At 36.6% G+C, this 21,670-nt stretch overlaps 1 protein-coding gene across 3 annotated transcripts in view; it reads left to right on the top strand.

Moving 5' to 3' along the window:
* MON2 (MON2 regulator of endosome-to-Golgi trafficking) overlaps window positions 1-21,670 on the top strand; it is a 68,244-nt gene that overhangs the window by 25,397 nt on the left and 21,177 nt on the right. For all 3 annotated transcript variants that reach the window (XM_020785994.3, XM_020785996.3, XM_073000428.2), the window contains 14 exons: window positions 1,432-1,556; window positions 1,773-1,912; window positions 3,105-3,258; window positions 5,613-5,848; window positions 6,465-6,546; window positions 7,582-7,763; window positions 8,896-9,008; window positions 12,472-12,576; window positions 13,516-13,596; window positions 13,690-13,763; window positions 13,869-13,959; window positions 17,277-17,378; window positions 20,076-20,186; window positions 21,364-21,539. In XM_020785994.3, coding sequence (XP_020641653.3) covers window positions 1,432-1,556; window positions 1,773-1,912; window positions 3,105-3,258; window positions 5,613-5,848; window positions 6,465-6,546; window positions 7,582-7,763; window positions 8,896-9,008; window positions 12,472-12,576; window positions 13,516-13,596; window positions 13,690-13,763; window positions 13,869-13,959; window positions 17,277-17,378; window positions 20,076-20,186; window positions 21,364-21,539 — 1,772 coding nt within the window. The remainder of the gene's footprint in view (window positions 1-1,431; window positions 1,557-1,772; window positions 1,913-3,104; window positions 3,259-5,612; window positions 5,849-6,464; window positions 6,547-7,581; window positions 7,764-8,895; window positions 9,009-12,471; window positions 12,577-13,515; window positions 13,597-13,689; window positions 13,764-13,868; window positions 13,960-17,276; window positions 17,379-20,075; window positions 20,187-21,363; window positions 21,540-21,670) is intronic.

Here is a 21,670-nt window from a genome sequence, read left to right on the forward strand (position 1 = left end):
GTATGGTAGTTGGAGCATTCTTTGGCACTACCCTTCTTTGGGATTGGGATGTAGACTGTTCTTTTCCAAGCCTCTGGCCACTGCTGAGTTTTCCAAACTTGCTGGCATATTGAGCGTAGCACCTTAATAGCATTGTTTTTTAAGATTTTAAATAGTTCGACTGGAATCCCATCACCTCCACTGGCCTTGTTGTTAGCCATACTTTCTAAGGCCCACTTGACTTCATTCTCCAGGATGTCTGGCTCCAGGTCAGCAACCACAGTATCTGGGTTGTCTGGGATATTCAGATCTTTCTGGTATAATTCCTCTGTGTGTCCTTGCCACCTCTTCTTGATGTCTTCTGCTTCTGTGAGGTCCCTGCCATTTTTGTCCTTTATCATGTCCATCTTTGCACAAAAGGTTCCTTTAACATCTCTGATTTTCTTGAACAAAACTCTGGTTTTTCCCTTTCTGTTATTTTCCTCTATTTCTTTGCACTGTTCATTTAAGAAGGCCCTCTTGTCTCTCCTTGCTATTCTTTAGAAGTCTGCGTTGGTGGTTGGTGCATAAACTTAGATGGCTGTGATGTTGAAAGGTGTGCCTTGGATTCGTGTTGAAATCATTCTATCATTTTTGAGATTGTATCCCTGTACAGCTTTTCCCACTCTTTTGTTGACTATGATGGCTACTCCATTTCTTCTACACGTTTCTTGCCCACAGTAGTAGATATGATAATTGTCTGAATTGAATTCACCCATTCCCATCCATTTTAGTTCACTGACACCCAGGATGTCAGTGTTTATTCTTGCCATCTCCTGTTTGACCACATCCCGCTTATCAAGGTTCATAGATCTTACATTCCAGGTTCCTATGCAGTATTTTTCTTTGCAGCATCAGAGTTTCCTTTCACTTCCAGGTGCGTCCCCAGCTGAGCGTCCTTTCGGCTTTGGCCCAACCACTTCATTAGCTCTGGAGCTACTTGTCCTTGTCCTCTACTCTTCCTCAGTAGCATGTTGAACGCCTTCCGATCTGAGGGGCTCATCTTCCAGCGTCATATCTTTTAGCCTTTTGTTTCTGTTCATGGAGTTTTCTTAGCAAAGGTACTGTTCCTGCTCCGGCTTGCCTGTTCCTGCTCCAGGTGGATTGCGTTTAGTCAGAACTCTCCACTATGATCTGTCCGTGTTGGGTATCCCTGCATGGCATAGCCCATAGCTTCTCTGAATTACTCAAGCCCATTCGCTACAACAAGGCAGCAATCTGTGAAGGGGGAGTCTGTTAGTAGATAACACAAACAGAGGAAATCTGTATGTCGCTGCTGAAATTAAGGATACTGGCAATAGGATTGCAGGCTAAATAGCTCTTTTTCAGAATGTCATCCATTTGATCATTGGAAAAATTCTGTGTTAAATGATGTCCTCATTTTCTTTTAATTCATATATTATTTTTATTTAGGTAACCGAATGTGAAATCTTCCTGTCTTTGCTTGTGAAATTTCTTGATGCAGACAAACCTCAGTGGCTAAGAGCGGTTGCAGTAGAATCTATACATAGACTTTGTGTGCAACCACAGCTCTTAAGGTAATGAATGTATATCAAGTAATACATCAAATAAAATATAATGGAAGTTCTTAAATGTTAATTTTTTTGTTGAGTGTGAAGTCTTGCTGGATCTAACATCAACTTTTCACTCAGTATAAGATAGATCATTCCATAATTGTCATAAAATATATCGACTGATTCACTAAAGATTTTTGTACATAGAAATAATGTTTTTATTATTTAAATTTGTAACAGGTCTTTTTGCCAGTCTTATGATATGAAGCAGCATTCTACTAAGGTATTCCGTGACATAGTGAATGCTCTGGGGTCATTTATTCAATCATTATTTCTTGTACCAAACACAGGGAATACTTCCGCTACAACAAACCAAACAGGTAAAATTGTATATTCATGTTGTTTTTCATCGTTTCCCAATATTTTACTGCAAAGCCAGTCCTGTTCCAACAACTTATTTCTGTTCATACCGTTTCCCTGAAAATAAGACCTAACCTGAATATAAGCCCTAGCATGATTTTTAAGGATGTTCATAATATAAGCCCTACCCCAAAAATAAGTTCCAGTTAAGTGAAACCCCACCCTTCACCATTGTGCAGCATTGTGCAGCAACCAGAAGAAGCTGACATGACTGTAAAATAAAACATCCTCTGAAAATAAGCCTTAATGTGTTTTTTTGGAGCAAAAATTAATATAAGACCCTGTCTTATTTTCAGAGAAACACTATTTATAGGCCACCTTTTGTGAGACTAACAGATTTACTCTTTCCTTTATTGTTCACCTATTTTCGGACTATATTCTTCAGGGATCATTATGCTAGGAAATTACCAATTCATGTTGCCGCCTAGAGTGGTCTTTTAGACCAGATGGGTGGGGTATAAATCAAATAAATAAATAAATAAATAAATACATAAATACATAAATACATAATAAATGTTGATAAAAGTGAAATCTTTTAGAAGAAACTAGAAAGAGGCTATACTCAGCACTGAAAGAAGAGCTGGAAACTGTCAAAAAATTAACATGTTTTAGCATTGGAGGTCTCTTGGAGATGTAATTTGCTGCTGTTTGAAATTCCTGAGCTCTTCATATCTTTCATTTTGTGAAGCAGAGTTACTGATGTTAACAAGCCCTTTTATACCAGAGATAGGAATATATATTGTCAGGTAACCAGAACATGCCCCAGGGAGAAAAAGTGGCTCAAATTGGTTAGTTATTCTCAAGGCATGAATCCAGGGTCAATGGTGTTCTTTTTGCCCCGAACTAGTCAGTTCTGGTTTAGAAGCAAAACTGGGTACATGCAGCCCACAGATCTGCTCATTTGCATAACCATGCTTCAAGCCAAAGAGAGATGTGCTGGAGTAGATAAATCAGATGGGATGGGGCAGAGGGGTCAGAATAGATAGAAATAAGTCGTTTAAAGAGCCTTCATCATAGGCTTGTTATTTTATGATGCTATAAGAGATATATTCTGCTTGACTAAAAATTGTTGTGCTATAGTTTGTTTTTTCTCTAGAAATTGATACACACTTTGGTTTTTTTTCCCCCCTTCCTAATTGATTCTATGTACAGGAGGCAGTGTGCCAGTTGGTACAGCCTCAGCACAAACTGCTCCAGGAATGCTAGGAATGGGTGGAGGTGTGACTGTACTACCTGCTTTTGAATATAGAGGTACCTGGATACCTATCCTCAGTATATCTGCACAGGGCAGTGCTAAAGCTACTTAGTAAGTAAAATAATTATTTCTAAACTCTTAAGAAACATTAATTTCCAATATCATATTGTTTGTGGATGGGAATATGATAATCCATTTCCTTTCTCTTCATTTCCAGTTTTTCTTTGATGATATTAGAATTCTGGTAGGGTGGTTATTATTTCTATTTCTTTCTTTAAAAATAAATGTAATGCAAAAATAAGAAGTTATATTCAGTCCAATGGCTGGTGATTAACATGAAGTGATTATTATACTAATGGTTAATTTGGGTGGCTAGTTGCGTCCATTGATGTTGACAGAAACTTCTTCTAGTGCTTCACTTACATGTCTCAGAGTCGTTTCCTTGTTGCACCAAAAATACATCAGTTCAGAATCAGACCAAGTTTTTTTCAAGGAAAGCTTATGGCAACAAAAATTTACACTGATTCTGTTTCAGGTACCCCTTTAAAAATAAATTTTACTTATTTGAATTGCTCGTCTCTATCTTGAGTCTTGCAGAAGGTTGTAATTAGACTATGTTTCTTTATTATTTATTTAATTATAAAAAATATTTTTACCCCACCTTTCTCCTTAAAAAGGACCCAAGACAGCTTACAACATTGAAAGACAGTATTTAAAGCTGAAAACAATGAATATACAGTGGCGCCTCGCTTTGCGATTGCTTCGTTTAACAATGAAATCGCTTAGTGATGACTTTTTCGGAGCGATCTTGCGGTCCATATAACGATGTTTCCTATGGGCGATTTTCGCATAGCGATGTTTGGGACCATGCTTCGCATAGCAATGACAGTTTGGGTCCCCCTGTTTTGCTTAACGATGGTTTTGACAGCCTCATGTTGGCTTTTTTAAAATGTTTAAAAATGTTTAAAAATGTTTAGAATGCTTGAAATCATAAGTGCACTTAATAAACCCTTTGTTAAACTAATTTGACTTTGTTCCGACTCTTTTTAAATTTGTTGTAATTTTTCCCCCCATTGAGATGCATTGAATAGGTTTCAATGCATTTCAGTTGGGGAACTGTGTTTCACTTAGTGATGTTTCCTATGGCGATTTTCGCTTAAGGACGGCAATCCGTTCCCATTGGAATGGATTATCCAATTTTCAGTGCATTTCTATGGGAAACCGTGTTTCGCTTAGCGATGAAATCGGTTAACAGCGATTTTTTGGGAACCAATTATCATCGTTAAGCGAGGCACCACTGTACAATTATGGTTTACCTCATTAAAAGACAATATGTAAAGCTAAGAACAATGAGTATAAAGAGGAAGCTTACATTATTAAAAGACAGTATTAAAGCTGAAACAATAAGTATACAAATATTAAAAAGGAGCAGACAAGTACCACTGTGAGAGATGGTAAACACAAGTAGTACTACGGTAAAGACCCAGTCAGAGCACTAACGCATCACAATCCATCTAAAAAAATGCACTCATGTAGCCATTTATGAGGGAAAGCTTTCCTTAGAGAAAGGTCTTTGCCTGCTTGCGGAACGACAACAAAGCATGGCCTTCTGTGGGAGAATGTTCCAATGTCTAGAAAAGCAAAACCAAAGAAAACTTCCCTTGTCACTTAGCATTTATAAGACAATGGTAGTAAATTTGAAAATTTTCTACCAAAGTCCTCAAAGAAAAAACTCTATAAAAGTGACTTGTGGAAGTGAGGCCATCAAGTGAGGTCCTTTCATGCATTCACATTAGGGAATATCCACAATGCATTTAGTAGGAATACCATCATCCAGCCCTCTTGTATCTCTTTTCTTGCCTTGGATGCATGGATGGTGATGTATCAACAGGAAACTGAATACTATCCATAGGAGCTCTTCCTGCAGAAAATGGAAGTGCTCTTGTTCAGATTTATTTCTTTATGTGCATCCAGGGCAATATAAGTGATGCTTAGGGCAGGATTGGAGTATGATTCCTGAGTGTGAGGTGAATATTGCTTGATGCACATTCCTTAATAGAGCTTATGTGATCCCTTATTCCAATGATCTCATGGAATGATTGATGCAGATATAATGTTAGGTGTACTGGTGGACTAAGCAATAATACTGGCTGATTTGATGTGGTCAGTTTAGGAAATTTCCATCTCCCTCCATCTTCCAGCTTGTTAAAAATTACCAGATAATTTGCTTCCAGTCATTTTGTTAACTTTCAGTTTACTGCAGTATTCCAGTTCTATTTGTTAACTTCCAGTTTACTGCAGTACTGTATTCCAGTTCTTCTTGAGAATTAATTTATATTATTCTTTTTCGAGTTTCAGTTTCTCTTGTGCTCTTTGGCAGCACAGCAAATAAAGTCAGTACATTTCCACAGATACACAATGAGTACTTGGCATTTCTTCTACTTTCATTTTTTTTCATTTCTTAGTCTAGAAATGTTGGACAAAGTGGAGCCACCTACAATTCCTGAAGGCTATGCAATGTCAGTAGCATTTCACTGTCTATTGGATCTTGTCCGTGGCATGACTAATATGATTGAAGAAGAATTAGGACAGATTGAAACAGATTGCCAGGTTGCAACAACTGATGCACAGTCTTCACGGACACAGTCTTCAGATCAGCAAGATTTTCATTCAGCATCTGATGAGACTAACAAAGAAACAGGTATGTGATGATGCCTGAGACACAGTAAGGGTTGATAACAGGAATAAAATATAAGGTTGCGTACAGATATTTCTATCTTTGTGTGAACTCTTTTGCCCCTCCACTTTTTTCCTTAAAGTGCATATATACTTGAAGCCTTTGAAGTGAATGTTATTTATTTTCACTGCTTCCTTTACTAATGCTTAAAGATAGAGGTTTGCTTTGTTGCTGTATCTTTTTGTTTTTGTAATCATCTTACATGATTATATGACCAAATGTTCATTTGATTATTGTTAGTGTTTTTTTTAAAAAAAATACTAATACCTATTTAGACAATTTGTCACACTCCCATTGCTGTTCACATCAGAAAGAGCAGATTCAGAAATTCTGATCTTTAACTGGGTAACTCTTCTTTCTACCATTCTTTCTGCAATGTATAAAGCAAATCTTAATTTTCTGATCCCAACTTAAACTACTTGTTGAATGCAGTGAGATTATATGTCATTTGGCTGACAATCAATGTGAAATTCAAACTTTGATATCTTTTTACAATATGTTATTAAGCACCAGTAAGTGAATCTGCTATATTTTAATTCCTGAATATTATTTCATAACCTATCAACTTCTTTTCTCCAAGTTAGCAGAGCTGTTTGGGAAGAAATGGTGAATGCGTGCTGGTGTGGTCTCCTTGCTGCATTGTCTTTACTCCTAGATGCAAGGTATTCAATCTGTATATAATGTATAGTTGTTTAATTCTTCAGAGATTGCGTTCTAACATGTAAGATTAGATCTTATAAAACCAACTATGCTATGATTGAAGTAGCACACCACCTAAGATTAAGAGAAGACATTGTTATGGGGAAGAGAGAGAGTGTATGTGTATAAATGATTGGGTATTATTCAAAAGTAGTTTAACCAGATAACAAGAAGCCTAGTACAAATCTGTTCTCCTGTCTTTATGGAGAAATGTTTTTATTAAGTGAATCTTATTGGTGATCTTTGTGGACATAACTGCATAAATCACAGTGATGAATTGCTGCTAGTTAATCAGTTGTCACACACATTCCTAGTTGTTTCTCAAGTTGCTCAACCAGCATGTGACCTGGAATGCAAGCAGCAACTTGTTAATTAGCAGCAGTTCACCATTGTGATTACATTGACAATGGTGTACATCCCAAATAGTATTCTGGTCAGTGAATTTTAAAATGCTACAGATATAAATATGACTACATGAAACTTTTCAGTATAGCAACAAATGACAGCACAACTAATGTCACAAAGATTTGTAACTCTTAAGTTACATTGACTAGAATCCTCTTCAATATTTATGTGTTTTTAAGAGGAATTGCAGAAGCTGCCATTGCTAATTGAAAGCATTCTCATCTCACATTGATTATGGGATTAGTCATACTTATTATATTCCCAGAATGCGCCCAGTGCTTTATCAGTTAGCCATGACAAGTTACATGATTCCTCTTGTGCATGTAACTGTCTAATGTTAGATACATAGTATACTATAGATACTATAGTATTCAGTATTTTTATCTGTATTATGATATTTTAATTTGTCCTCCTAAAGGTATTGTCCCATTCTAACTTTTGAGTTTTTTTCCGACAAATCAATGTACTAACCATTTTTAATCTTTGTTTTTGTAGCTTCGTTTCCAGCTTTAAGTGCACGTATGTTTTTTGTTTGTTGCCATTTGCTTCTAATATTTGTAGATTATAATAATTATTTCTTTGTATTGTTTCAGCACTGATGAAGCTGCCACAGAAAATATTTTAAAAGCAGAGCTGACCATGGCTGCTTTGTGTGGAAAATTAGGTCTCGTAACATCAAGAGATGCCTTTATTACTGCAATTTGCAAAGGCTCGTTGCCACCACATTATGCCCTAACTGTGTTAAATACTACCACTGCTGTTCTTTCTAGTAAATGTAAGGATATTATTTAATCTTATTTTTTGTCTTTTAAGCATAAAAATGACTAATAAGCAGCTATAAAAATAATGGAACTTTTTTTCCAGATACATATGTAAATTTGATACATAAGTGAGTGCAGAATAGTGTATAGTGCTATGAACTTATCAGATCTTCTTATCCATATTGATCCTGAATGTGAGATTGTTTCTTGTTAACATGCAGAGCTCCATTAACAGCCCGTGCAACTTACCAATTTTCATCCCTCATAAAGCCTCATGTCTCTGTTCTTATTATAAACCAATAGTTTGGGAAGTTCAATAAATTGTAGGTATGGCATAAGGTTTATCAGCAACAGATCCTCAGTGTGAACTTAACTCTATTTATGAAACAGTCTTTCAAAATAGTTTGGTGGAGCACCTCAATTTCTTTCCTCTTTTATTTTATTGTATCTTGTATTGTTATATCCAGCTGTGTCTTATCAACGTAAAAATAAATCCTATAGAGACAGTGTGATGCAGGAGCAAAAGTGCAGGATTGCTGTTTAGAGACCTCATACAGTTTTTATGAAAGTATTAAAGACATTTTCTTACTGTGGTTGCCCACAAGACTGTAATGATTTAGCATTGTTGTTGTCATCACAAAATAGTAGTGTGTATTTTTAAAAAAATACCTTTTGGATTCTGATGTGAATGAATAAATAAAGGCCAGAATCCTGTTACTTACAACTGCTAGCATAAACCCAGCAGCATAAATATCAGTAGTGAATTGCTGATAGTTATGAAATTGGAGTTGTATTTCACTTTGCACACTAGTCATGGTATGCAGAGAGAAATGCTAATGGCAACGTTTAATTGGATAAAATTTGCTGCCGAAATGTGCACTCTTGGACTTAAACCAAGTAAGTTTTTAATTGGACTCTTGCCATCGTTTTTAATTTCTGATTATCAGTGTCCTGTTGCAGCGTAAATGAAGGATTGTGGGCTGCCTCATGGTGCTCCTCATGATATCCAGTTTGATATTACAAAAACTGGCCATAGCTCCGTGTCAGTTATCTATATAAGTAGTAGCTACAAATGAAAGCTTCTCTATGTGCAATTTTATATGCTATTTATTCATGTTGGAATATAAGGACTCTTTTTTTTTCTAGCATATTCCATCCAGGGGCAGAATATTCAGATGATCAGTCCCTCAAGTGAGTCTCATCAACAAGTTGTAGCAGTGGGACAACCACTAGCTCTCCAACCACAGGGAACAGTAATGGTAAAATAAAATTTGTAAATATCCTTTTTCTATTTTGCTGTTACTTTTCCTAGATCTGATTAGTATTTTCATAATTAAATAATGTCTAATACTATAAATCCATAGGTAGCACTGACAAAATGGAAAACAGCCTCATTCCTTATTAAGGCTAGTTGTAAATAGTTTACATAGTATTTCTTTTGTTCCCAATTTCCTGCAGTCATTATCATTATTAGTTGCTATAAAAGCTTCTGTTCGAAGGGGCTGGCCCCTACTGGTCTGTCACATGACCCTGGGAGTGGTTGACCTGGGTGCAGAGAATTCTGGGAATTGTAGTCTTACCACCCATTAGGCTTTATAAAAGGGTTATTTTTAAAATTAATAACAGGGAGCAAAGACCAAGAGAAGCTGATGCAATGTTGAAAGTAAGCCATTATGTATGTGGATGAAATCTTGAGAGTCTGTGGATTTTTGCTTATGGGCTAGAACTCCCAAAATTTTGCCAAGGGAGTTCTGGAGAATTGGTTGGAGTTCAAAAACATGAAAAACAAAGGGGGGGGGGAAGCAATGTGTGCTGCTTGTATACTGACTCAGACATCTCTCTGAACAATTTATAGTTTAATTAATATAATTTAACTCTTCCAAGCGAGTTGGGTACTCATGAAAGGCAAAGAATGGGTGTTCCTTCTGCATACTCAGATTTTAAAGTGTCGTCCTAGCAGACATTTTGAATGAGTAATTGGCAGCCAGAGTGACAGTCTAGGGCTTTCATTGTTGAGTTACTTTGTTGTTCTGACTGATTACTGTCTGGGGGAAAACAGGAAGGTCTTCCATAAAACTCATATTGTCTTATCAACACAGCACTGAATTAGGAGCCTTGTAGTGGTGTTTCCTTTTAAGGTTATCAGAAAGAAGCACTCTGTGAGAGAGGATCACTGTTTCTGTTTTGCCTTATGCTGATATGGATCATGAGATTTCATTGTTTGTAATAGCAGTTTTGCTGGTGAAATAGAAAGTTATTTTGAAGTAATATATTGCATACTGCTGTAATAGTCATGATTCTTCATTGTATGAGCTTTCTTTTGGGCTTCTTTCTGATGAATAACTTCATATCATAACACAATACTTTATAGTCTAAGTTTGAAAATTTACTATAAATCTGCTGTCATTACATTTGTTACTATGAATGTTGTGATCTGAGTATTAGTAAGACAGGAAGTGGGATCCTTGTTCTTAAATTTTAGTTATGCCATATAACATTGCTGTTATTTTTTAAACTAAATTGATGAGGTTTATTTCTTTGCCCCAAAATCTTTGAAGATAGTTTTACTGTTAATGAGACATGGCAAATATAATAATAAAAAGAGCCTTTCTGATAGATACACAGTGTGTTTGTAGGTATTAAAATAAGACTATATGTGTTTTAATTTGCTAGTTGGAAATATAAACATGATTTCTTAATTGTGAAAACGTTTTTGATTTAGACATAATTCCACTGAGGTGAACAAAGTTTGTTTAGTATCTTGTGTGCAGATGAAACTATATTTTAATCTTACGCTAAAAGTCATATTAACAGCACCTCAGAAAAAGTGCAATATAAATGTTATTTCCTCTTTATAAATTGAATAACACAAAATTTACAAAAGCCAGAAGTTCCATATCTACTGAATTCAGTGGGGCATATTTTTTTAATTTATTTATTTATTTTAAAATTTGACAAGAAAACAAAAAAGAGAGAGAGAGAAAAAAGAAACTAACCCCTAAAACTGACCCCACCCCCCTTTGGAGTCCGGGACTCCAGCTTCGTTAACCTATCTGCTCCCCCAATTTCATTTCCAGTATGTACTAAGTGAGTATCCATACATCATAAACTTTGCCCTACACTCCTGTCTTCTTCTGGGCCCAAGAATATATTAGTTCCCAGCTTTGTTTTACATAGTCTCTTGGTTGTTCCCGTAGTGCTTCTGATAGGGTGTCCAGTTCTGCTATGCCCCATAGCTTCTTTAGTAACTCTTCTGTCATTGGAACCTCTTCAGTTTTCCATTTTTGGGCCCAGAGTAGTCTAGCTGCTGTGAGTATATATATAAGACAATGCTTCAATTTATTATCATTAATGCCTGATATGACATTCAATAATGCCATTTCAGGTTTTATATCTAGCTTCTGCTGGATAATTTTTTTGCTATATCCCATGCCTGTGTCCAATAATTTTTGACCTTTTTGCATGTCCACCACATATGATAATAGGTTCCTGCATTCTTTTTACACTTCCAACATATGTTGCTGCTGCCCTCTGATATTTTTGCTAATCTTACAGGTGTGTAATGCCATCTATAAAACATTTTAAGGATATTTTCTCTCAGTGGGGCATATTGAGGAATGGCTTTCTGGTTATTCGTTTTTCAAAGCAGTGGATTTACTGTCTCGTCAAGAAAGAAGCAACTACCAATACAAGCTTTTCTCCTTATGCATAAGAACAAAACCTAGTACTATCTCACAGAATCATGGTTGCTTGCCACATAAATTTTAAAACTTGTAAAATATTCTGTTATCATATAGTATGAGGTTATTTATCCAAAAAAAGGCTATACTTTCACTTGTGTACAGTCGTGCCTCGCTTTACGATTGCCCCGCATTACGACGAAACCACATTACGGTGATCTTTTTGCGATCGCAATTGCGATCGCAAAACGATGGTCTAAATGGTTTTTTTTTCGCTTTGCAATGATCGGTTCCCTGCTTCGGGAACTGATTCTTCGCAAAACGACGATTTTAAAACAGCTGGTCGGCGGTTTCAAAATGGCCGCTGGGTAAACAAAATGGCTCCCCGCTGTTTTCTGGGACTGATTCCTCGCAAGACAGGCAGCGCAAATGGCTGCCCTATGGAGGATCTTCGCTGCACTGTGAGTTTTGACCCCACTGGAACGCATTGAAGGGGTTTCAATGCATTTCAATTTTTTTTCCGCTTTATGATGTTTTCGCTTAACGGCGATTTTCCTGGAACGGATTATCGCCATTAAGCGAGGCACCACTGTACATCTCTTTCTTCCACAAACTTAAAATAGCCCTATTTTTTCATATTGTGTGTGTGTATCTTGGGGATGCCTTTTCTCCCACATTTTTATTTGAAGTATACTAAAGTATGTATTACAGGACTTTTTTCTGCCATTGACCAGAACCCTATTATTTGCCGTTGCTGGCAGAAGTCAGATGGCATATATTGAGGCAAATTAGTTAAGTTGAGGTTTGTATTCTTTCTTGCACACTATTTGCATGGTACAGCATGTGACAAGAAATACCAACACCGACTTCTTTACTAATGGCAATTTGCCGCAGCAGTTTATTCTATTTTAGATGCACCAGCGAGCATCAATAATAGGACTCTGGCCATTGTAATTATTATTAACATTGCTAAAGCTCAAAATGTTTTAAAGGATAACTCTTCCTACTGCAAACTAATTACTGTTTTAAAATGTTCTCCTAGCTTACTTCTAAGAATATACAGTGCATGAGAACATTGCTTAGCTTGGCTCATTGCCATGGAGGTGTTCTTGGTACATCATGGCAACTTGTCTTGGCTACTCTCCAAGTAAGTAATAGGGGGATTTTGCTTTCTCTTTCATTGACTCTGTTTTATTTTTTTTTCCTAAGGGTAGATGTGTAAAGCTTTGGATTGCACAGCAAACCAAAGATCCCATGGGAACCATAGCTTGTTAAATATGAGCATTGTGCTAATGAACACTGTGTCAGTCCATAGTGATCTTCTTAGCGTGTTCTTCATGTTATCTGAACACAAGTGCTTTTTTCTCTCCCAACAATCAAGAGAAACAAGACATGGATTCTTTTTCTATGCTTTTTTAAATGGAAAACAAGTTCCTTTCTATGGTTTGTTTAGATCAGGGCTTCCCCAAACCTGTGTCCCCAGATGTTCTTGGACTATACAGAAATCCTGGTCAGGTGAAGACTTCTGGGAATTTTAGTCCAAGAATCTGGGGACCCAAGCTTCTGAGTCAACTGGTTTAGAGAGAGAATAAAAAGCACTTGGGTATCATTAAAGCACTTATATTTGGATGGCATAATAAACAAACCCCAAGGAGTGATGGAGCAACATGTACCAGTACTGTTCGTAACTGATAAACCAAAGTTCTCTCGGTTCCCTGGCTTCTTGTGACATCTGACTACAGCCAATATGTCACTTTCAGTGTTTTGCAATGTCTCAACCAAGTGTGTTTCTCAGTCTTTAGTTTAAAAGATGCCAATTTAGCATTGAAAGTACAGATTGCAAGGACCATGGATGTAATCACGTACCTTAGAGCTAAAAGACTTCCATGTAATATAGAAGATTATATGAAATCATCAGTGATTTTTTTCATAATTTATGTACAACTCTTGAAATTAAAATAGATGCTGTTGTCATACTTGCTACAAAACTGCAAATTTAAAGTACTTGCTAAACACAAAAATAATTATACATATAAACAAATACACAAAGAGGTTTCCATATTTAGAATGTGTTTTTGCATTTCAGCATCTTGTGTGGATTCTTGGTTTAAAACCAAGCGTTGGAGGTGCTCTAAAGCCTGGAAGACCTGTAGAAGGACCTAGCACAGTAAGAATTTTGATTACTGTATTATAGAATGATCACATATTATGTTTATGTAGGGCATCTACTTACAGAATACAACTTAAATGTCTCCTTTAGGTTCTGACAACAGCTGTTATGAGTGATTTGCCGGTTATCTCCAACATACTTTCCAGACTTTTTGAAAGCTCACAGTAAGAGGAAATTACTTTCTCATCCAAATCTTGGCTTCTAATCTATTTTGGCAGTAGTCTGAATAATTCATTTCTCCTTTTCCCCCTGTGCCCCATCCCTGCCAGGTACCTTGATGATGTTTCATTGCATCACTTAATAAATGCACTTTGTTCCTTATCTCTGGAAGCCATGGATATGGCCTATGGAAATAATAAGGTATGGAGTATTTCATTCTGTTTTTCAGATATAAATTACCTGTGAAAATCCTATCTTTGGTTTCTACTCTCTTCAGGATTTTTCATGTCAAAAATTAGAATAAATCATTGACTTGTTATCAGTAGAGTTGGGTATCATTAAAGCATGATAAAGCAAAGCAAAGTGTGCTGCTTATATACCGCCCCATAGTGCTTCAAGCACTCTCTGGGCGGTTTACAAGTTAATTATGCAGGCTACACATTGCCCCCCCCCCAGCAAGCTGGGTACTCATTTTACTGACCTCGGAAGGAAAGAAGGCTGAGTCAACCTTGAGCTGCTACCTGGGATTGGACCCCAGGTCGTGAGCACAGTTTTGGCTGCAGTACAGCAGTTTAACCACTGCGCCACAAAAGAAAAAAAATACTGCAAATGCTTACGTTTAAAATCAAAAAATACTATATAAAAATCAGTAAAATAACTTCTGAATGTATTGGCATACAAACTAACCATTAAGAAAATGTCATTACTATAAGCATTTTTAACTTGACAGTGATTATTTAATTATTACAAAGGTATAATATTAGGAAGTTTTAATATTTTTTTTCTGTATTGGAAATTTATATGGGGGAATGTAGAAAACCTTACATTTACACTTAAGCAAAAGAATATAATTTTACGGCAGTAGTCACATGTATGCGTATTTTCAAGTAACACTGAATTCAGCTCCTGGGATCAGGCAGTTAACCTTTTATTTATTTAAACAGGAAAATCTGCCTACTACTACTCCTACTACTACTACTACTATTTTTGAACATTTCCTTAATACTGAAGTGTGCTTCTAAATTATTAAGTTTTTGACTCTTGCCTACATTCAGAAAACCTTCAGATGCATATTTGCTCATGCACACAATATCCTCACTCTTTCGTCCTTGGCTTACTTAAATGCTTAATTAATTGGAGTTTCTTATTTTGTTTTAGTAGGGAAACTACAATTAGAATAAGCTTTGGAAGTAGACAGGGTCTAAAATCACAGTTTGAAGGGAGGAATGAAACAGCTGCTTTAACAGGCAAAAATCTACTGCATGTTTTTATTATAGTACACTGAGATATGATTATCTGGACAAAGAAGTAAATTTAAAATATGCCAGTGGATACAGAACTTTCAGTTTATTAAACCAAATCTAATGTCAGTGTTTACCAGAGTAGACCCACTGAAATAAATAGTGGATTGTTGTTAGTCATTAAGTACTATAAATTTCATTGACTTCAGTGAGTTTACTTCAATTGCTCTCCCCAATACACTTCTTGATGTGGTGAAAGATTGAGAGAATCAGGGGAGTTGAGAGTAACACCTTCAAAGAGACTATACTCTGTTCCAAGATTAGACTCTTAGCAGAGTTACCCAGGGTAGAGTGGTTGAAGCTGAGAGACAAGATTAAGATGCATCTGTCCAATAGTAAAGATGGATGTATTAGATTCAGATGAAGAAAAGTGGAAATTGATAGAAGAAGCATCAAATTCAACAAATACAGATCATACCATATTACTGGCTAAAAAAGTGACTTTTGATGAAGATGAAAGAAAAAAAGTGCAAAAGGAGGTTTAACAATGAATGTCAGAAGACAAAAATTATTAAATGACTCTTACAGTTGTGTTCAAAATTATTCAACCCCCAATGCTGTAAAGGGGTTTAGGGACTATAGTGTACATTTGGAATTGTATTCAGAATGAAATCCTACAAGGACGTTTTAAAGAACCAAATGCAACTAAAATAACATCAATTGTTTATGTAATACAGTAGTAAATGTTTCTTTTGAGGTTTCTTCATTGCCACAATTATTCAACCCCTTAAAGACTACCACTCTGAAGAAGAGAGGTTCATTCAGGTGTTTTCGATCAGGTATTGAAAACACCTGTGGATGTCACCGAGCACCAATCAAGCATAATAAGCACCAATTAGGCAGCTTTAAAATGACTGTGATACTCAGCTCCTTCTAGACATTTACTGGTGTGGTTACAAACATGGTGACGTCAAGAGAATGGTCCAGGAAGACAAGAGAAGAGGTGATTTGTCTTCACAGGAAGGGCAATGGCTATAAGAAGATTGCAAAGAAGTTAAACATACCAAGAGACACCATAGGAAGCATCATTCGCAAATTCAAGGCAAAGGGCACTGTTGAAATGCTACCTGGTCGTGGAAGAAAGAAGATGCTGACTTCGACTGCTGTGCGCTACCTAAAGCGTAGAGTGGTGAAAAGTCCCCGTGTGACTGCTGAGGAACTGAAAAAAGATTTGTCAGATGTGGGTATAGAAGTTTCAGCTCAGACAATAAGGCGCACACTGCGTAATGAAGGTCTCCATGCCAGAACCCCCAGGCGCACCCCCTTGCTGTCTCCCAAGAATAAGAATAGTCGACTGCAGTATGCCAAAAGTCATGTGGGCAAACCACAAAAGGTGTGGGATAGTGTTCTGTGGACTGATGAAACAAAATTAGAACTGTTTGGGCCCATGGATCAACGCTATGTTTGGAGGAGGAAGAACAAGGCATATGACGAAAAGAACACCTTGCCTACTGTGAAGCATGGCGGAGGGTCAATAATGCTTTGGGGCTGTTTTGCTTCTGCAGGTACAGGGAAGCTTCAGCGTGTACAAGGTACCATGAATTCTCTTCAGTACCAGGAGATATTGGATGAAAATGTGATGCAGTCCGTCACACACCTGAGGCTTGGGAGACGTTGGACCTTTCAACAGGACAATGATCCTAAGCATACCTCCAAGTCCACTAGAGCATGGTTGCAGAGGAAAGGCTGGAACATTTTGGAGTGGCCATCGCAGTCACCAGACTTAAATCCGATTGAGAACCTCTGGTGGGACTTAAAGAAAGCAGTTGCAGTGCGCAAGCCTAAGAATTTGACTGAACTGGAGGCTTTTGCCCATGAAGAATGGGCGAAGATACCCGTAGATCGCTGCAAGACACTTGTGTCAAGCTATGCTTCACGTTTAAAAGCTGTTATAACTGTAAAAGGATGTTGTACTAAGTACTAAGATTGAATGTCACTTGGGGGTTGAATAAAAACTAATAATGATGTGAGCACAGAAAAGACATTTGTGGTTATTTCATTATAAACTTAAGGTTATATTTCTCTGACCTACAAGTGCCTCTTTCATTTAAATGTAAGCAAGATGACTGAATGATCAAAATCAATGTCAAAATGGCCAAAACATTCAATTTCAGTGGGGATTGAATAATTTTGAACACAACTGTATCTATCTATCTAGCTATCTACCTATTTAATTAATATAACTGACTTTTTAAAAATATATATACTTGTGCTTAGGAGCCATCCCTGTTTGCTGTTGCTAAATTGCTGGAAACTGGACTAGTTAACATGCATAGGATTGAAATTTTGTGGAGACCACTGACAGGCCATCTCTTGGAGGTAACCAATCTTTAAGTAAACAGTATTGGCTTTTGTATTCAAAAATCTCAAGTATTTTCTTAATGTTATGAAAACATTAGGGTATGTGGAAGCAAAATGCATTACATTGCTTTTTTACTTTAATCTTTTTTATGTTCCTGTTTTTAGATTTTTTTTGTTCCTTATTAAGTTTAGATGGGCTTCTACATGGGCATCTACATCTGCTCTGCATAATTTAATACAAAGCAAAGTATATGTTGGATTTTTAATGGAGATCAAAAGAAAACATAGGGTAGATGGTAAAACACATTGAATATGATGCATACAATTACTCAATTGCATATACAGATATAAATGATAAAGGTCATCTCCGCCAGTTTTCGAAGAAGTCTGTAAGATTTCCTGTAGAATTGTATGCATCCCACTGTCTATCACTGAGGTTTATTTATAAGGTCTATATGCCTACACTTCTGTTTTTAGAGCACAGTATCTTAAACCATAACTACAAAAGGGACCTTGAATTGTGCCTAGAAGGCCCTGAAATCTTGGGCAACTGTCTAACCCCCAAATATTGTTCCATTTTACATCCAGTCAGGAGAAATTCCAAATAAGTAATGGGACAATGCATGCAAATATTTCATTATAGCAGAACTACACATGCAAGGCATGAAAACAAGGAGTCAAATCACTAATCTTAATAAGCTTCTTCCTGTTTCATTTCCTGTTATGTATTTGGCGCAGACCTCTCTAAATACCCCTACTGCCCCTACACAGATCTTTGTAGACTTTTGTACATAAATCTCATGTATATCCTCTTACAATACATAGAGGTTATTTGCCCTCATCCAGACCATCATGGCTGCATTAATATTTTAACAGGAAAATATATAAGCATCCTTAATTAATGTGTTTTTAAAAATCCTGCTACAGGCAAACTTGTAGTAATAAATATGTGTATAAAACAGAAAAACATGGCTTCTGTTTGGAAGGACATAGTACAGCATATATTACTTGCATTTGAAGAGGAAAATTGATGCCTGCAGAATCTTAAGTTCCCTATATTAACTGCAGATAAAATATTCTGGAAAATACTGAACTGTACTGTGTGTCGTCAAGTTGATTCCGACTTCTGGAAAACCTTTCCAGAGTTTTCTAGGTAGAGAATACATAGAATGGTTTACCATTCCTTTCCTTTGGAGCATCCTGGGACTGTGCAACTTGCCTACGACTACACAGGCTGGCTCTTTTCTCTGGAGACACAGTAGGGAATCAAACTCCCAACCTCTAGCTCCACGGCCAGATAAACCATTGCTATCCAGCCAGCTGGAGAATACATTGTTGAATTTAAGTTCTATAGAATCAACCACTCCCTTTTGTAGATTTTTCTTTATAAAGTTTATTTTTTATCACAGTGATCCCTGTGTTTTGAAACATAATAAGAGAGTAGATTTTGGGTATAGGATTTTACCCTCTGCATATTAACTTTTGGAAGTGTACAAATATGTGATGGGAGAAATATGGTAAGAGGATAAAGGAGTTTATAAATTTTGCAAAACTTCTACAGTATGTCTTTTTAACATCTTCTTCCAAAGAGTTGAACAGAAGAATTTCTTTACAGAGCTTAGGACTAATACTGTACACATTTTGAAAATGATATAGGTAGGTAGGTATACTTTATTACGGTCAAAGACCAGTAGCTTTAAAGATTTAGCAAGCCTGTCACTCAGCTGGATTCATCCAGTAAATTTCATAACTGAGTGGTAATTTGAATCTGAGTCTCCAGAGTCCTATAAATGACAATCTAATCATTACATCTCACTGGCTCCTCAGACACATATTTGTGCAGAAAAACTGCCAATGGTGTAAAGTTCAGTAATGTAACAGTAATGCATATTGCTTGAACTGTCTTGGTTTTCATATTTTTATTTCTTCCTTCTTCCCTATTGCTTCCTCTCTTTTTTTTATTCAGAAGGTAAGTTTGTTCTTCGAGTTTGTCTTCCTTACTTACTACTTGGGTAATATGTAAATCTTCTCATTTGGCTGTTTGAGAGCACTAGACCACGTGAAAAATGATATCTGCAGTATGAGTATTTTGTAGTATGTCTAGCACAGTTGATAAATCTGGAATCTGATGTATAAGTGAAATGGAGTAGAGACTGTATTAAGATATAAAATAACTACAGCTAATCACTGAAATCCTGTTGCTTAGTGTCAGCACATTAGTGACTTTCACTCCATTACGAGCCTGGAAATAAAAGGGTTCCCACTGCGATTCTCAGGCAGGAGAGACACATACACTGGCATAAGGACCACGTTTTCAACTTAGTGTATATGTGCACGGACCCCCAAAAGTTGTTGCAAACACTTTTAATTCACTGGTTGGGAATGGACTGAAAGTTAAGAATGTTCTTACTCTAAGCATTAGAATTTCAGCCGTCATTCCCAAAATATATGCATGTAATGTTCAAATTTGTCTTAAGTGTCTCAATAATGTATATCCATTGTTCTCTGAATATAAGAAATACAGAACAGTTTGCATGCTGAAAATACCAGGGAAATTGCTCTTAATATAACACAGGAGATGCTACATATAGGCACCATCTTGACTCATGGCTGCTGTTTTTAGAGAAGGCATACTAGGCTTCAATGCTCATTCTTAATGCTTGCACTTTATTACTGTGCAATCTGGTTTGAAAAAAAGCTATTTTTTATGTTTAGGTCTGCCAACATCCAAATTCACGGATGAGAGAATGGGGAGCAGAGGCTTTAACCTCTCTCATTAAAGCTGGCTTGACATTTAACCATGATCCTCCACTCTCTCAAAACCAGGTGAAGTATCAGTTTGAAAAACAAAGGTTATTTTGTGAAAGAATGATCCTTGGAAATCAGTAGCATAATTAGTTCTGATTTTCAGTAAAATCAGCAGAGGTCATGTTTCACAGATCATAGATGAGTAAAGAGTGAATAAACAGCTAAAAGATTTATGTTGCTAGAATAACCTATATTATGTAGCTGATGGATATTTTTGTACAATATGCCTAAATAACAATGCAATCATATACATGGCTACTCAGAATTAAGTTCCAAGACATATATAAAATATTGCTGCACAAATTTACTATTAAAATATTGCCTGGAATCCTCTTGGCATTCACTTAAGAACTGTGCAACCTGCCATGCTAACTGAAACTAATTAATATATATTGGGTTACATCTGAGTTGTGCAGTCCAGCATGTGACCAAACCTGGAACAAGGACACCCCAAGCACCATCAATTCAGTGCAACAAGTTATGCAAAACTTGTATGAACATCAGTAGGATTCTGACCACTACATGATAACAGACAGGCTCTGTATAGGCAACAGATTGGGATGTCATCACATCCTTAGTAGTTAATGTTTGCCGGATGATTGTATTGAAACAATGTGTCTTGGGAAGGTGTGGCCTACTGGTTATTTAGCAATTTTGAGAATTAATCCACATGTGTGGCTGTCTTTTAAAATTATGTATGCAACTGGTCTCCAGGAGAGTTTGTGGTAATGTACACTCAGTTCATTGCTATAGCTATTTGATCAGTTGTCCCTTGTAAATAAACACACCTTTGCAGATACTTTTCAACATAAATGTTAAATGACTGCTGAGTTACAAGATTTGCTAGAGGGCAGTCTAGCAGCCAATTATGAGAGTAGCTTACTTCTTTACTCCTTGTGTCTTCCATGGTACTCTAAACCATGGCCTTGGCTGCCAGATGGGTGGTATATATATAAACAAACAAACCAAAATATCCAGTTGGCTACCTGTCCAGGAGTGCTCACTGGGATGTCTTTTTTGTTGTGATCAGTTGCCAATCTGTTGTTTAGAAGCTCTGGTATTTCTGTGTTACATTTTCAGACCATTCACAGTAGCTGATATTGTTCAATAAGTCCCTGCTAACCGAGCAAGTTTGTGACCTTTGTACAGGATCTCATTTGAACTGAGATGTTTTACTTCTGCAATTTCTTTTCAGAGGCTTCAGTTACTTCTGCTAAACCCACTGAAAGAGCTTTCAAACATCAATCACCCTGATATTAGGCTCAAGCAGCTGGAATGTGTGTTACAGATTTTACAGAGTCAGGGTGACAGTCTAGGATCTGGATGGCCCTTGGTACTTGGAGTTATGGGAGCAATTAGAAGTGATCAAGGGTGAGGTTCCTAGTTTGAATGCATACATTTACTATTCTTAGTAAGAATTTTTAGATTTCATTTCTAGCCTTTATAATTCTTTGTCATAAAGTTCTGAATAATAATAATTTTAAATTAATCTTGTGAATTAT

Source organism: Pogona vitticeps, chromosome 5, assembly GCF_051106095.1.
Source record: "Pogona vitticeps strain Pit_001003342236 chromosome 5, PviZW2.1, whole genome shotgun sequence".
In the NCBI taxonomy this organism is placed as follows: Eukaryota; Metazoa; Chordata; class Lepidosauria; order Squamata; family Agamidae; genus Pogona; species Pogona vitticeps.